This window comes from Triplophysa dalaica, chromosome 1 (genome assembly GCF_015846415.1).
Source record: "Triplophysa dalaica isolate WHDGS20190420 chromosome 1, ASM1584641v1, whole genome shotgun sequence".
NCBI lineage: Eukaryota > Metazoa > Chordata > Actinopteri > Cypriniformes > Nemacheilidae > Triplophysa > Triplophysa dalaica.
In genome coordinates, this window is record NC_079542.1 from 23,763,601 (window position 1) to 23,776,859 (window position 13,259).

Sequence of the window (13,259 nt, forward strand, 5' to 3'; positions counted from 1 at the left end):
AAATATTTATGGAAATAGTTTTAGATAAAGTAAGAGATCCTTTTGTAGCCAGTGAAACAAAAACTAAACAAGAATAATCGACACAAAGATTGTGTCTTTGACATGTTTTCATTTTGAAAGAGGGAAAGTTCTTAAGACTCTATTGCACTTCTAATCTAGTAAACCCCTGCAGAGAAAGAAGGAAATTAATTTGAAATGCTTCTCTGGTAATACCAACCCAAAAATAGACCTCAGACAAGTTATGACACCAACAGAACAATTTCAGGGAACATCATTCAAGCAGCATTAAATTGGTTCAGTTGGGCCTGCAAGTAGTACCCTAAATGTGTGTGCTTTTGCAATGACTCAGCTGGGTGTGGACTTGGCTTGATCTTTGTGGTGAGTTGGTCCTTATTGCTCAGCGTATGTAGCACACAGATTCATTTTACTCACCGTATGGATAAAAACAAATCACTACAAACTCTGTTCTGCTGTATGTGATTGTTTACTTGTCACATTATGAATTTAAAACCAAAATGGCATTTGGCAAAACTACATACAATAATCTCAAGCTTTGGCCACAGATCAGACTTCTGCACACCCAGCATTTGCGCCCCTACTGTGGACATCCATAAGTGATTTCCTTCATCAGAATGTGTATTGTTGGCAGGTTACATTCAATGTGATTTCCGCTTTTGTAAAGGTATTAAGTTGTAGAGGGTTTTCAACTGTGCAGCGAGAAAAGAAAAAACTGATGCGTTTTATACTTCGGTGGATTGTGCAATGAATTTATTGAAGTGCCATATGCAACCAGCCCTTAACACCAGCCATCAATTCAACATTATCAGCCAGTTGGCTAGTAAAGAATAATTTCTGGTCTTTAAATTTTGTCTGTTCTGTCAGTAACCACCAATTATATTACCTATTCAAAATGGACTTGCAAACTTCTAACAATAACAGTCAAATATGCAAAAAAAAAAAATATATATATATATATATATATATATATTTGAGGGGATTTTTGTATGACCAGTCATTTCTAATGAAATTCACATTTGTCACACTTTGTTGCTCATTCTTTGGCTTTTACTGAATTATAACCGTTCTTTAAATATCCTGTCCTATAGAAATGTTCCTACCTAATAATTGGCCACAGTGTTGTGCAGTGTTTCTTCGAAATTCCTCAGGTGGACGCAGGAGACAGCTAAAAATATTTCCAACATTCCTCTTCCCATAATTGGAACAAAGAGAAGCACCCCTTCCTTTTGGAAGGGGTTAATAACTTCACATGGGCCAATACAAGAAGGGCTCACACACAGTCAAACACAAATGCGACAAATTCCGAAGGACATTAATGCAGCGTTCAGCCTGCTTGCAAAGTTTCATACTAAAGAAACGAGCACACAGATGACAAAACTTAAAGAAAAGATTTACTGTTTTAATGATACTTTAGAGATTGAACCCTCAGAGACAGTCAGAAAGATAACATTGTGATATTGTACAACAGTTCAATTGCCAATCAAAATCATGCATGCTGTTACAGCTACATATCGGCACTCTTTGTTTAGTGTGCTAATATACAATCATAATGCATTCTTGCTTGTGTAATGCCAGGTTCTGCAATTGCATAAATCTGTCATCTACATTGGTTGAGCCTGTTTATTCGTTACTACGCAAGTAAGAAAATGGACACAATAAGCACTTCTGTGCCACTGCCACTATATAGCTCTGCAGCTAGGGTTGGGAATCGTTTGAAATTTATCTATTTCGATTCCAATTACGATTATTTTTGTCGATTTCGATTCTTATCGATTCCTCAGGCCATCTTAGATGTAGGTGACATTTTTTCTTGAGTAGAACCATAAAGAAGATTGTTTGATAAATCCGCAGCCCTCTCTGCTTCATGTAATGGGAGTTTATGGGGTCCACCGTTCTAAGAGTTCCTAAAGCACATAATTCCAAAATGTGGTTATTGGCGACATGTTGACGTTTCGTGAAGTGACTAAATTTGAACGTCATTTTTAATTATATTAGCCATACTGTACAGTCTCAACACTCCCTTTCTGCAGGTGGTGCTAAACGTACCAGATGCTGGTATGCCATCCGCCACCAAATACTACAAGAAGAAGATTGCGATTGTGTGCAGGGGCTGCACATTATGGCCAATATTATTAAAAATGATGTTCAGTTTTAGGAAAATATCAAACGTCAACATGTCGCCAAGAGCCACTTTTTGGAATTATGTGCTTTGGGAACTCTTAGACAGGTGGACCCCATAGATTCCCATTATATGAAGCAGATAGGGCTAGGGATTTACCAAACAATCTTCTCTATGGTTCTACTCAAGAAAAAAAAGTGTCACCTACATCTCGGATGGCCTGAGGGCGAGTAAATAAACGTCAAATTGGAGTTATTGGCTGAACTATCCCTTTAAGTATCCGATTCCTATTCCTTTTGTTTCAAACACGCTTCCTACCCTATCCATTCCGATTCCGAATTGGAATTTACAATTCCTAACCCTATCTGCTGCCCTACGAGACACGACAAGAGATTGATTTTTTCTTTTCTGTGTGTGTGCTATGCCAAAGGGCATTGCAATAGGAATGTCATCACAGGTCCTGGCGTGCACACACATTAGGAAAGAGCCACTCACTACAGTACACACTAAAAAACAGCCTGCAGTTGCATGAACACGGTCATTATAAAGCCATTTCTAATACTAGCCATAACCTGCCCGTTTGAGTGAGGACATTTAACCAAATTAGTTACACAACAAGTAACCAAACAAGTAATTATAGTATGAGCAGAACTACAACTCTTTGGGGAGGCATGCTGGAAACACTGGAGAGCCGAGGCAGAACAGTCTGGGGAAACTGACTCACTAAGGAACATCGAGATAGACCAAGACCCAGTCTGTCAGTTTTCCCTCTCTCTCTGACACACATAATTTCAGACATAGAGGAACAAAACTCATGCTTGAACGATGAAGGACTGCATCTAAAGTCTGATATGTTTATGACACGCTTTAGAGTCAAGTAACAAGGATACATTGTTAATTATACAGCCCACGGGCCACGGTACAAATACTGACACCAATGTATGCCATTATGCATTAACAAAACACACGTTGTTTTTGTGCCAACAGCAACTCACATTTACAGGCAGAGGCTTTCCTGTAGCTCAGTGGTAAGAGCATTGCGTTACCAACACAAGGTCGTGGGTTCGATCCCAGGGGATTGCAATACCTATGTAAAATGTATATGACCCACACTGAAAAATAAAAATAGGTACCAAAATGGTAGCATGAGAATGGTTAAACTTGCATATGTCAACAGAATATATGTAAACTGCAATTTAGCTTCTCCCAGTAAAATAAAAAATTACAATGCCTATTTTTTCCTTAAACACTGCAGCGTTTTGTGTAAATAGTTCATCATACGGCTGCGCGATAATTAATTGCGAAACCACTAAATCCTATTGTAATCGAGCTGGCTGCGAAATGCAATGTGTCAAATTTTTTGAATGCATAGCTTCTCCGTGAAACACGGCTCAGGGATCAGTAGGAAATGCTGCTCGATCTAAAAGCAGTGTGAGTTTAAGTTGCTTATAATGTGCATTTGCAAAAAGCAACACCCGTCAAACGTGATCATTATAAATATACTTTATTATCATAAAATACCTGATGAGGCTTGAGTAACAGGGATAAAAAGATGTCCATAGCCATTTCCTAGATTCTAAAATGTGTTATGGTCTTCTTCTGCAGTGCGTATTGTCTTTCGGATGCAGCAGCATTTTCCCGTACTTCACTCAAAAGCTGTGCTTAAATCACGTGATATTTATCGTCGGTTTATCTTGACAGCCCAAGTGGGTCATTCTCTTTAAAAAATGTGTGCGCCATCGTCATCTTCATTGAAAATATGAAAATGCACTTCCTTCCAGCAATGACTATCCATCTTAGATGACCTCTGAAATGGTTTTGGTGTAAATTGTTATTTTTTCATTCACTAATGCTCCTCACAACATTTTCAGAGGTTTACAACCACCTGACTTTAAATAAATCTTGTTGACTTTGTGGGCAGCACTGAATGTTTCTATCTATTGTAATAGTTGTGTATGAGTTTCTTGATTGTCCTCAATATAAAAAGATGAATCTCAACATCACACAGTTACTGTTGGACATGAGTTAAATATCCAGAAATGGTGAAATAGCAAAAAAAGACAATACTTTTTCAAATTATTAATATTTAATCAATTGAGCCCAATCGAATATGTATATAAAAAGTGAACATCTGATGTTTTTCTGATACCCACAGTTTGTAGCCTCTGGTGCTACAGCAAAGTCCTAGTGGCCTATTTTAATATATAATATAACTACTGACAACAAATTGTAACAACTGAAATTAATTTTATCATGAGTAGAAGTACTTACAAAGTAACTAACAAGTAGCCTTTCCATGCCATTCATAATATAACTAATTCTAAATAATCTCCAATAAAAACATGATTCACTCTGAAATGCTCTTAACATGCTGATTTGACAATTAACATCAAAATGATTCAGAAAAGGCTTTGGCGAAAGTGCTGGCACTGATGTGAGACCAAAATTGACGCCTGTTTTTGGAGGGAGAGAAATGTTGACTATGACCCCAAGAACACCATCACTACAGTGAAGCACAGTGTTGGAAACATTCAGCTTTAGGGCTTTTTCTCTGCTACGGGTACAGGATGACTTCACTGCATTGAGGGGCTGAAGGACGGGCCAGTGTACCTTAAAAGCTTGGATGAGAACCTTTTCCCCTTAACTAGATTTTCAGCGACTTGTCTAGAACTCGGGTCTCTGGTGTGATAGTTAGGAGATCTGCGTTGTGCTTGCCAAGTATACAAATAGTATGTCCGAATCCGCAGTATTCATAAAAGAGTAGGTGAGAAATTCCCGGATGGCTTACTGATGACACCCCCACATTCTGAAGCACCCAGCGACAGATCCTTGGAATACTTATCTATACCATGAGCCCACGGGACAGGATAAGGTCATACAGGAGCATGGCGGAGAACTGCGAGGCAGGTGTTTTCTAAAGTGAGTATTACTAGCCAACAACGACGTGTTTGTTTGCATTGCAGTCGCATTTGTTAAAGTGCTGTACCGTAAAGTTAACCTGTAATATGCTACAAAGTAAAGTATATTTGTGATTTTGCTGTGAAAATGCAGTGTTTTAATCTTGAATCTTGTTTGACTGTTACATGGACAGATGACCACACTCGTAAAAATCACAAAGTTGGTGACTGTGGTCAGCTGCGAGATGGCAGTAGGATGTGGAGTTCAATGCCTGTAGATCATTTTTTACAACAATAAATTGAAATAAAGCATTAATTTATGTGAGGTTTGCTTGTATATGTATTCATAATTATTAAATTCATTTATTTTCAAATAACCCATCAAATTTACATATTTTTTATTCATGTTTATTCTATAGTTTTCTGTAAATAAAACATTTTACATTACTTCATGCATGTCATTGCTTCACGGAAAACGTATGCATTCACATTTTTGTATTCTGTATTATTGCATAGATGGCATATGGCAATACTATTACATTAAGTAGCCTTAATACAATACTGTATATCATTTTCAGGAAAAATAAAAGTATTGGTCAGCACTTCTCAATAATATTGTGAACAAGTGTAGGTGTGGGCTAGCAATGCATTTTTAGGGTACTCTTAATTTATAAGCAATAATAATTATATTCTTGAAAATAGAATCAGAAGTGCTCTCCTAAGGCAAGATCGTCAACAAGTTGCCCGACATCTTCTTTGTGAACACATAACAAACATGTTGCAAATGCTGTGAAAACTCATGGAAGGTAAAGTTAGCATTACTGATGTTAATGCACCTGTCTCTCATAACTTAAATTGTTGCGCTAGTTATTATGTCGCGTGGATAATCTCTCGCCTATGTACACTCCAGTACCGTAGGTGGCAGATATTCACCACAAACGTATTTTGCTCCCCGTCATTAAAAAGGAAAAGAAGATCATCAATATGGTTCTTAACCCATTTAGGCCCATTGAGAACGTACCTACTGAAATTGAGTACGTACTCATTGAGTATGCGATTTCGGACTCAGCAAATGATTAACTAACCTTACTTGAAGCAGGGAGGAAGCACTGGGGGTAAGAAGTCAGACTAGTAGTCAAGACCCAATAACTGAATAAGAAGCAAAGTAAAAACACAACTTAAATACCCTAACAAAGCACAGGTGACCTGGATAGAACTAATAAGGACACCCGAGGAAGAGCTAAGGCAGGGGGAACACCGTGGGCCTCTATAGGCATGGATAGACCCAAAACATATTGCAGAGACAACCAAAGAGTGGTTTAAGGAGAATTACATCAAATGTCCTAGTCAGCCTCTAGACCCTAATCCTATAGAAAATCAGTGAAGGGGGCAAAAACCTCAATTTGCTGAGCGACAGCCAAGAAACCTTAAAGATAGGAGTGGACTAAAATGTATCCTGACACATGTGCAAACCTGGTGACCAACTTTCAGAACTGTTTTACATCTGTGCTTGCCAACAAGGGTTTCTCCACAAAGTTTAACTTAAGGCATATGCTGAAAATATACATTCCTTATGAACATTCTTTATTAGGCCAGCAAACATAAGTCCAGTACATGCCTAACAACACACAGACTTTATTCTATTGTGCAGTTCCCTATAGGACGTAAAAATAAGAACCAGTTACATACAATGATAAAAGTTGTGTTGCAACAATATAACTTCAAATATCACCAAGGGAATGAATGTCACTTCACAATCCTGTATGTGAGTCCCACTACAGGGTGTGTAAAGCTAAGAAGCTGTTATCAATGCACCCCACACACATACACCCGCACAAAGTTTAAGTAACAGGCATTGGCTTTACTGAACGATTACAACTTAATACTTGGTTGAAAAACACTTTCAACGTTAATTTTATATTGTTAGGGTTTTGTGAAACTTACAGAACACCAATAACGAACTCATTATTCAAAGCGAAACTCTGATATTTGACAGGTATACATTATACTGCTCTCAATAAAATACAACTTCATCTACTAAAACAAAATACTACACGTATGTTGTTTTTCCCTATATTTTCCATAACATTAACAAGTCCTGACAGAGACTCCTAACTGAAATCTGTGATTTAACTTAATTGGTTAAAAGGTTCAATCTCAAAAACATTTAGGCGTTTCTTTTGGTAAATGCACTTGCTTTTCATGAGCAGTATACAAAAGCTTTCAACAAGCTTTCTCTCAACCGAACAGTCTGGGAAGTTAAAAGCCTGAGTTACTTCCTTAAATACAATTGACAGCACCAACACAAACTGTGTTCGCGTCTCTTTTGGTTCGTTTTTTAGATAATAAAGAGCGTTATTCATCATTATACTCCAATATCAGCCTCCTCTCCGGGTGTCACGCAGAGACACATGTGAGAGGAATGATAACTAAACTACTCTCCGGCTCTACCAAGCGCTCACTTTACCAGCCTGACAACAACTTGAATGGAAGATTTCTGGCAACTGAGAAGTTAAAGGAACAAGGAGAACACCCTCCCAGGGCACCTTTGAATCAAAATGTCACCACACACCCCGAGCCCCTTTACCCTCCTGTCCGGTTACTGACTTACCGGAGTGTGGGCCCGATACAGTTAGTGTCTGTGCTCTCAATCTCGCGCAGGATCCGCTCGTGCTCTGCCGCTGTCTCCGCGCTCGCCATCTTCCATGTCCTCGCGACGCGCTCGAGAAAATAACGCGCTGCGAGAGAGACGGGGAAAACACTGGAGCTTTTACTTCCGGTATTACTATTGAGCGATCAATGACGGGGATATAAGTTTTATAGGGAACAAAATAACCTTTTAAGTATGTTTAATCATTACGAGAGGATATACCAAGAAGAAGTAGCTACATTAAATATTACACATGTTTTAATGCAATTTTTGAAATGTTTATTAAAATAGAAAGAGAATGTTTACTACAGGGCATTTTGACGAGAAACGTGTTTATATGGTTTATCTAATATATTGTAATTTGTGAGATTTCAGATGATAAATACAACTTCTACGTAGCATACACTTAACCCAATACAACAAACCATTTGATGTAAGACAGTGACATCTAGTGCTTCATGTGTAAAACGATCAAACTAAAAATGGCCAAACATGTTATGTGGCGCAGAACTCAACGAGACAAAATAAACGATAGTTGCGCAATTGTTTGATAGGCTAAATGCTGGAATGAACTCCTGGAATTAAATATTTGTTTTAAAATGTTATATGTGCTATACACTGGGAATCATTCACACGCTTTGTTTAGTTTAAAGGTTTGTATTAACAAGTTGTAAGTGCCTTGTACTGTGTTAATGTTTATATGAAAGCTGTTGCGCTTCTATACCATAGATTACGAGTGTAAGGAGAGCAGCAGAAGTCCAAACAGAGCCAGTCCAAACATCAACGCCAGAGCACCCGGAAGAAAGCGCACAAGGCGCCGACACACTTAAGAAATCGGTAAGAAACTCGATATCTGATTCAGTATTTGGCATATCAATAATTAATTCATGGAAGAAGCTAGTTTACAAAGTAGGGCACAGTTTAAACAAATTAGAAACTGACTGCCCCTGTTTTAAAAACGTCGACTTTGAACACGCGAGGATAAAACGACGTTTGTAGACTGATGTTTTGACGCATTAGAAGCTTGACAAACGTCATCATGTGTGTAAAAGTCTCAATTTCGGAAAATTGACCCATGACTGGTTTTGTCGTCGTGGGTCACATATAATCATTAGTAACTAACGTTACTTTATTTTTGTGTTTTCTTATGTTTATTTATAATAGAAAAACAGTGTAACGTCCTCATGGGTATGTACGCTACTAAATGTATATATATATTTCGCTATATAAAGGTGTAAGGTCATACAGATTCGTTCTGTGAATTCACCTCTTGAGTATGTGGCTTTGCCAGTTTGTATCATAGAACGTTCACAGCAGACAAAATGAAAGTTAACGCCATCACTTTTCTTTTGTGTTGTGGGGTGAGATGTTGATTGTGTTTTCTCTTTGTGTTACTCATACAGCTTCAGATCCATGATATGCTCCTACAGTTGTCGATCTCCATATGAGCTCTTTTTTATGTCAAAAGCACTGATAGCTTCAACTCATTTTCATATCATACTGTCATGGGTTAGAGATTTAAAAAAATGTGTAAAGTACCTTTCCTAACAAATATCAAACTGTATAGGTTTTAATGAACATGTCATTAATCTACCTGTTTACTTTAACTTACAGTCTAATCATGGCACAGATATTTACTGTTTCTGACAATGACTCCGAGTCTTCAGATGACCAAGAGGACTCCCTCAAGACACATAAAGAATCACCGCAAATAAAGCTGCACATTACTGTTTCTGCCCGTCTGAAACGTAAGTCTCAAGTGCCTGTGGGATAGTTACAGAAAACACGTCATTGCTGCTGTATCCTGGATACACAGCACTTCAGTACATCTACACCACAAATACATAACTGTACCATTAATATCAATTGATATGCTTACATAAATTAACCACAACATTTGTACTGATTGAAACAAACAAACTAGAAGTTAAGGACAGTCATATTTGCCGTTTCATTCATCCATATATTCGATCTCAAAAAGTTATTTCGATGAGTAATTAAATCAATTAATTTTCATATAGTTAAAAAGGTAAATCTGGGTCAAGGGTCAGTTATAATCAAATGTCATTATAGGAGAACAACTGGCGAGACAAAGGAATCGCTCGATGAATGAAGAGGACTTGCTAGAAACCGGAACAGGAGAGGAAGGTGAAAAGTTTGGAGGTGAAGCTTTTAGGCGTCGAACCCATTCCGCTCCCCCTGCACTGTGGGCAGCTAAGAAATACGGCCGGCAGCTGAGAAGAATGAGTGATGAGTTTGACAACCTTCATGATAAAGGGGTAGGAATACTACTATTGGGTGTAATGAGAACAGTAATGGTTTAGGCTTAAAAAATATTAAGCACCACCACCTTCAAAAATGATTTCTGATGAACCGTTACCCATAACATGAAAAATAATAATACATTAATTCCATTGTTTTTTTACCCCTAAATCTTATAGATGAAGAAAGTGAGAAGTGCAGGAGCAGCACGTCAGATGCACCCATCCCCCAGCTGGTTGTCTTTCCTTTGGAGTCACAAAGAATCTGATGCGGAGTCGCGTCCCGCAGAGTGATTGAAAGGGAACGTATAATGGACTACTGTACATAACAACTGCTTGTAAAAGAAAAGGATGCACTGCATTGAAGAGAAGGAACAATTTCACTGATTGGAAACCTTTATCATGAACGTCACTGGTGGGACCCTTGACTAAATGAAAAGTATGATCTGACTGGCATGTGCGACGGAGAAAATACCCATAATGGCGATTACGCTTTTTTTTTTCTCTGGGAAGATTATGCAGAGAATTTATGACTCTGAGACCTTAATATCACCATATACAGAGCACATACTTTCTGACACTTCTTTTTCAAAAAGTTACATCAAGATGACAAAAATAGTCCAACTTTTAAGGGCTAAAGCCCTTTTGTTTAAAAGGTAGATTAACAAAAAGCTGAAATGATGTAATAGTTTTTAACAAATCACATCAAACTCTAAGATGTTTTATTTTTGCATACAAAGTGTCTACTGAATTTTTACCAATATTTTTAGACAATTGTCTGTACAGCAACAATGAACTTGATAGCATCTACAACGGCACACAAAGGATTACTGTAAAAGGACTTTGACCACTTTGAGGACCCTTTCATTTTTTATTGGAGTGATAATAATTTGCGATGGTCTACCAAAGCAAATTGACAAAACAACAAAAATGGATTTAAATACCCACAACTACATATTTTTAAGTTCTTGAGATCCAAAAACCAAGAATAGGAGCGTCATCGTAACTGGTATTACTTGAAAATGACAAAACCATTTATGAATGTTTTTTATTACTTTTCTTTGTAATTTAATGTTTTTACCTAGTAATATTAGAGCCTAATAAAATCCTTTTTACCCCAATACTTGAGGTACATGTTCTGTTTTTGTTATATTGAAATGTATGAATATTAAAAACATACTGTACGTAACAATCTCTGTAGAATCTGCATTAGTCATGCTCTGTACATTTTTGTTTGCATTAGAAATTGTAAACATATGCTGCACCTTGAACTAAATCTAATCAGCATTACTGAGTTTGCCAACTGAAACATAAGTCAGGCTAATATACTTGTATTGTGTGAACTTCTGTCCTATAGTTAAATTTGAAAGCCATGAGTCTCTAAACTAACAATCAAAATCAGTTTATATAGTATATGTTAGAGAACTCAAATTTGTGTTGTGGCACTTATCGCAATGACAGTTAAACAATCTTGGAATTTTGATGTTGAACTTGGTGACTTGAGTTCTCACATCACATTAATCTCTGTCAGGACACTTGTGTTGGATCCCAGCAAAACTTTTTTTCACAATCAAGAGCAGAGATCCTTTCCATGTCTTTTCCACTAAGCTCAAAGTCAAAAAGACAACCATTCTCCTTCACACGTTCAGGCTGACGTGATTTTGGAATGACTGGAATGTCCTGTTGCAATGCCCACCTCAGCAACACCTGGGCTGATGTCCTGCCACTCTCTTTTGCTACATCCTGAACAACAGCATCTGACAGAAGAAGCCCTGTTCCAAGAGAAGAGTAGGCTTGAAAACACACCCCTGTTTCCTTACACATTGCCCTCAGCTCCTTTTGCCCGAGCTTTGGATGGAACTCAACCTGGAGAACAGCTGGAGGCACTTTACAGCTCCTCAGAAGCTCTTTTATGTGACCTACAGTATAGTTAGAGACCCCAATGGCCCGAAACTTTCCTTCGGAGTAAAACTCCTCCAAAACTTCCCAGCTCTGAGCACGGTTTTCAGGGTTACGTTTATCCCCCACTGGCATCCCCTGTGTACCTGGCCAATGAATAAGATATAGATCGATGTAGCCTAGTCCCAACTGCTCCAGGCTCCTCAGGCAGCCATCCCTGGCTTTGGAGCCCTGATCCTTGGGACCTAGTTTACTGGTTATGAAAACATCCTCTCGTGATAGACCGTGCTTGGGCAGCAGACAACGAAGGGCATGACCCACATGTGTCTCATTATGGTACACTGCAGCCGTGTCAAAAGCACGGTAACCTGCTGCCAAAGCAGCATCTACAGCATTGTTGGTGTCCTCTTGACCTTGCAAATGAAATGTCCCCAGTCCCAACAGAGGCATCCGCGTCCCGGTGTTGAGTAGTACGGATGGCTGTGGGTCTGTCATGAGGAGACTCTGGACACTATTAAAACTCTCCTACAAAGAGATCAAGTATTGACAGTAAATATATCGGTAAGTATCAATGTATTTAAAGAATAAACGAAAGATAAAACAGCACTTTAACACATACAAGAGACACAAACTTACACAACAGGTTTTTTGAAACAATAAAAAGACAAACCGTTGCCTGTTAACTTGATCAAAGTCCAGGGTACGTGCTCCATAGATTAGGAGTTATAAATAATGCGTTCCACATCTGAATTAACCTGAATAAACACGAGTGTTACCACGAGATAAACATTGTTGCTACAACCTAATCTGTAAACAGCTTCACTCTCACTACAACGCAAGCTAACCTGATCATGTGACAAGAACGGGGCGGAACGTATTTCCATACATGGCTAGAAATCAGTGCTGCGTCCGAAATCGCATACTATGACAGTATGTATTCATTTAAATGAAGTACCTACCTATCGACCGTTCAACACGTACGTTCTGTATAGTATGAATAGATTTATGAACGTACTGCATCCCCCTATGTTTTATTGTCATGTGACCCGTATATGCTCCTAAACCTATGACGTAACACCAAACTGTATTTAGGCGTAGGAACAAACGTAATTTATTCACGAGTAATTAATACATCTGTACTCACATTAATTAACTTGACTCCCGCTTTGAAATTTGACCGTTTCTCAGCTCCCGTTGAATCATGGGATAGAGAAGTGTCCATCCGGAGCACACTCACAAATCCGGCGGATGTAGTAGTAGACTATCCGAGTATTTCTCGCATACTGTTTTTGTGCAGGTTTTGGACGTACTACTCATGACTCATACTCATTTTCGCCTACTATGTAGTATGGAAGTAGGCGATTTCGGACGCAGGGTTGGTCACCATAGAGATCGCAGCAGTGTCACTCCTCATT

At 38.4% G+C, this 13,259-nt stretch overlaps 3 protein-coding genes across 8 annotated transcripts in view; 1 reads left to right on the forward strand and 2 right to left on the reverse strand.

The window, feature by feature from the left end:
* The window catches only part of exoc6b (exocyst complex component 6B), an 89,490-nt gene extending 81,718 nt beyond the window's left edge, over positions 1-7,772 (reverse strand). For both annotated transcript variants that reach the window (XR_008907515.1, XM_056756483.1), the window contains exon 1: positions 7,646-7,772. Coding sequence is in view for 1 of the 2 variants with exons in the window: in XM_056756483.1 (XP_056612461.1) it covers positions 7,646-7,734 (89 nt within the window). In the remaining variant the exon portion in view is untranslated. The remainder of the gene's footprint in view (positions 1-7,645) is intronic.
* On the forward strand, positions 7,674-11,066 carry badb (BCL2 associated agonist of cell death b). 3 transcript variants are annotated; one of them, XM_056764367.1, is made up of 6 exons: positions 7,674-7,813; positions 8,414-8,521; positions 8,849-8,872; positions 9,299-9,432; positions 9,758-9,963; positions 10,126-11,066. In XM_056764367.1, the coding sequence occupies exons 4-6, from the start codon at positions 9,306-9,308 to the stop codon at positions 10,237-10,239; spliced, it is 447 nt and encodes a 148-aa protein (XP_056620345.1). In that variant the 5' UTR covers positions 7,674-7,813; positions 8,414-8,521; positions 8,849-8,872; positions 9,299-9,305; the 3' UTR covers positions 10,240-11,066. The 3 variants fall into 3 exon arrangements, with proteins under 3 accessions (XP_056620345.1, XP_056619572.1, XP_056618918.1); XM_056763594.1 differs by lacking the exon at positions 8,849-8,872; XM_056762940.1 differs by lacking the exons at positions 7,674-7,813; positions 8,849-8,872 and adding an exon at positions 8,321-8,337.
* On the reverse strand, positions 10,804-13,197 carry zgc:101765 (uncharacterized protein LOC450036 homolog). Of its 3 annotated transcripts, none has more exons than XM_056758754.1 (3): positions 12,989-13,099; positions 12,515-12,599; positions 10,804-12,369 (listed from the first exon to the last, which is right to left on the reverse strand). In XM_056758754.1, exon 3 carries the CDS (start codon positions 12,337-12,339, stop codon positions 11,473-11,475), a length of 867 nt encoding a protein of 288 aa, XP_056614732.1. In that variant the 5' UTR covers positions 12,340-12,369; positions 12,515-12,599; positions 12,989-13,099; the 3' UTR covers positions 10,804-11,472. The 3 variants fall into 3 exon arrangements, with proteins under 3 accessions (XP_056614732.1, XP_056615476.1, XP_056613987.1); XM_056759498.1 differs by lacking the exon at positions 12,989-13,099 and adding an exon at positions 12,804-12,944; XM_056758009.1 differs by lacking the exon at positions 12,515-12,599 and having other exon boundaries at positions 12,989-13,197.
* Between the last annotated feature and the right edge of the window lie 62 nt (positions 13,198-13,259).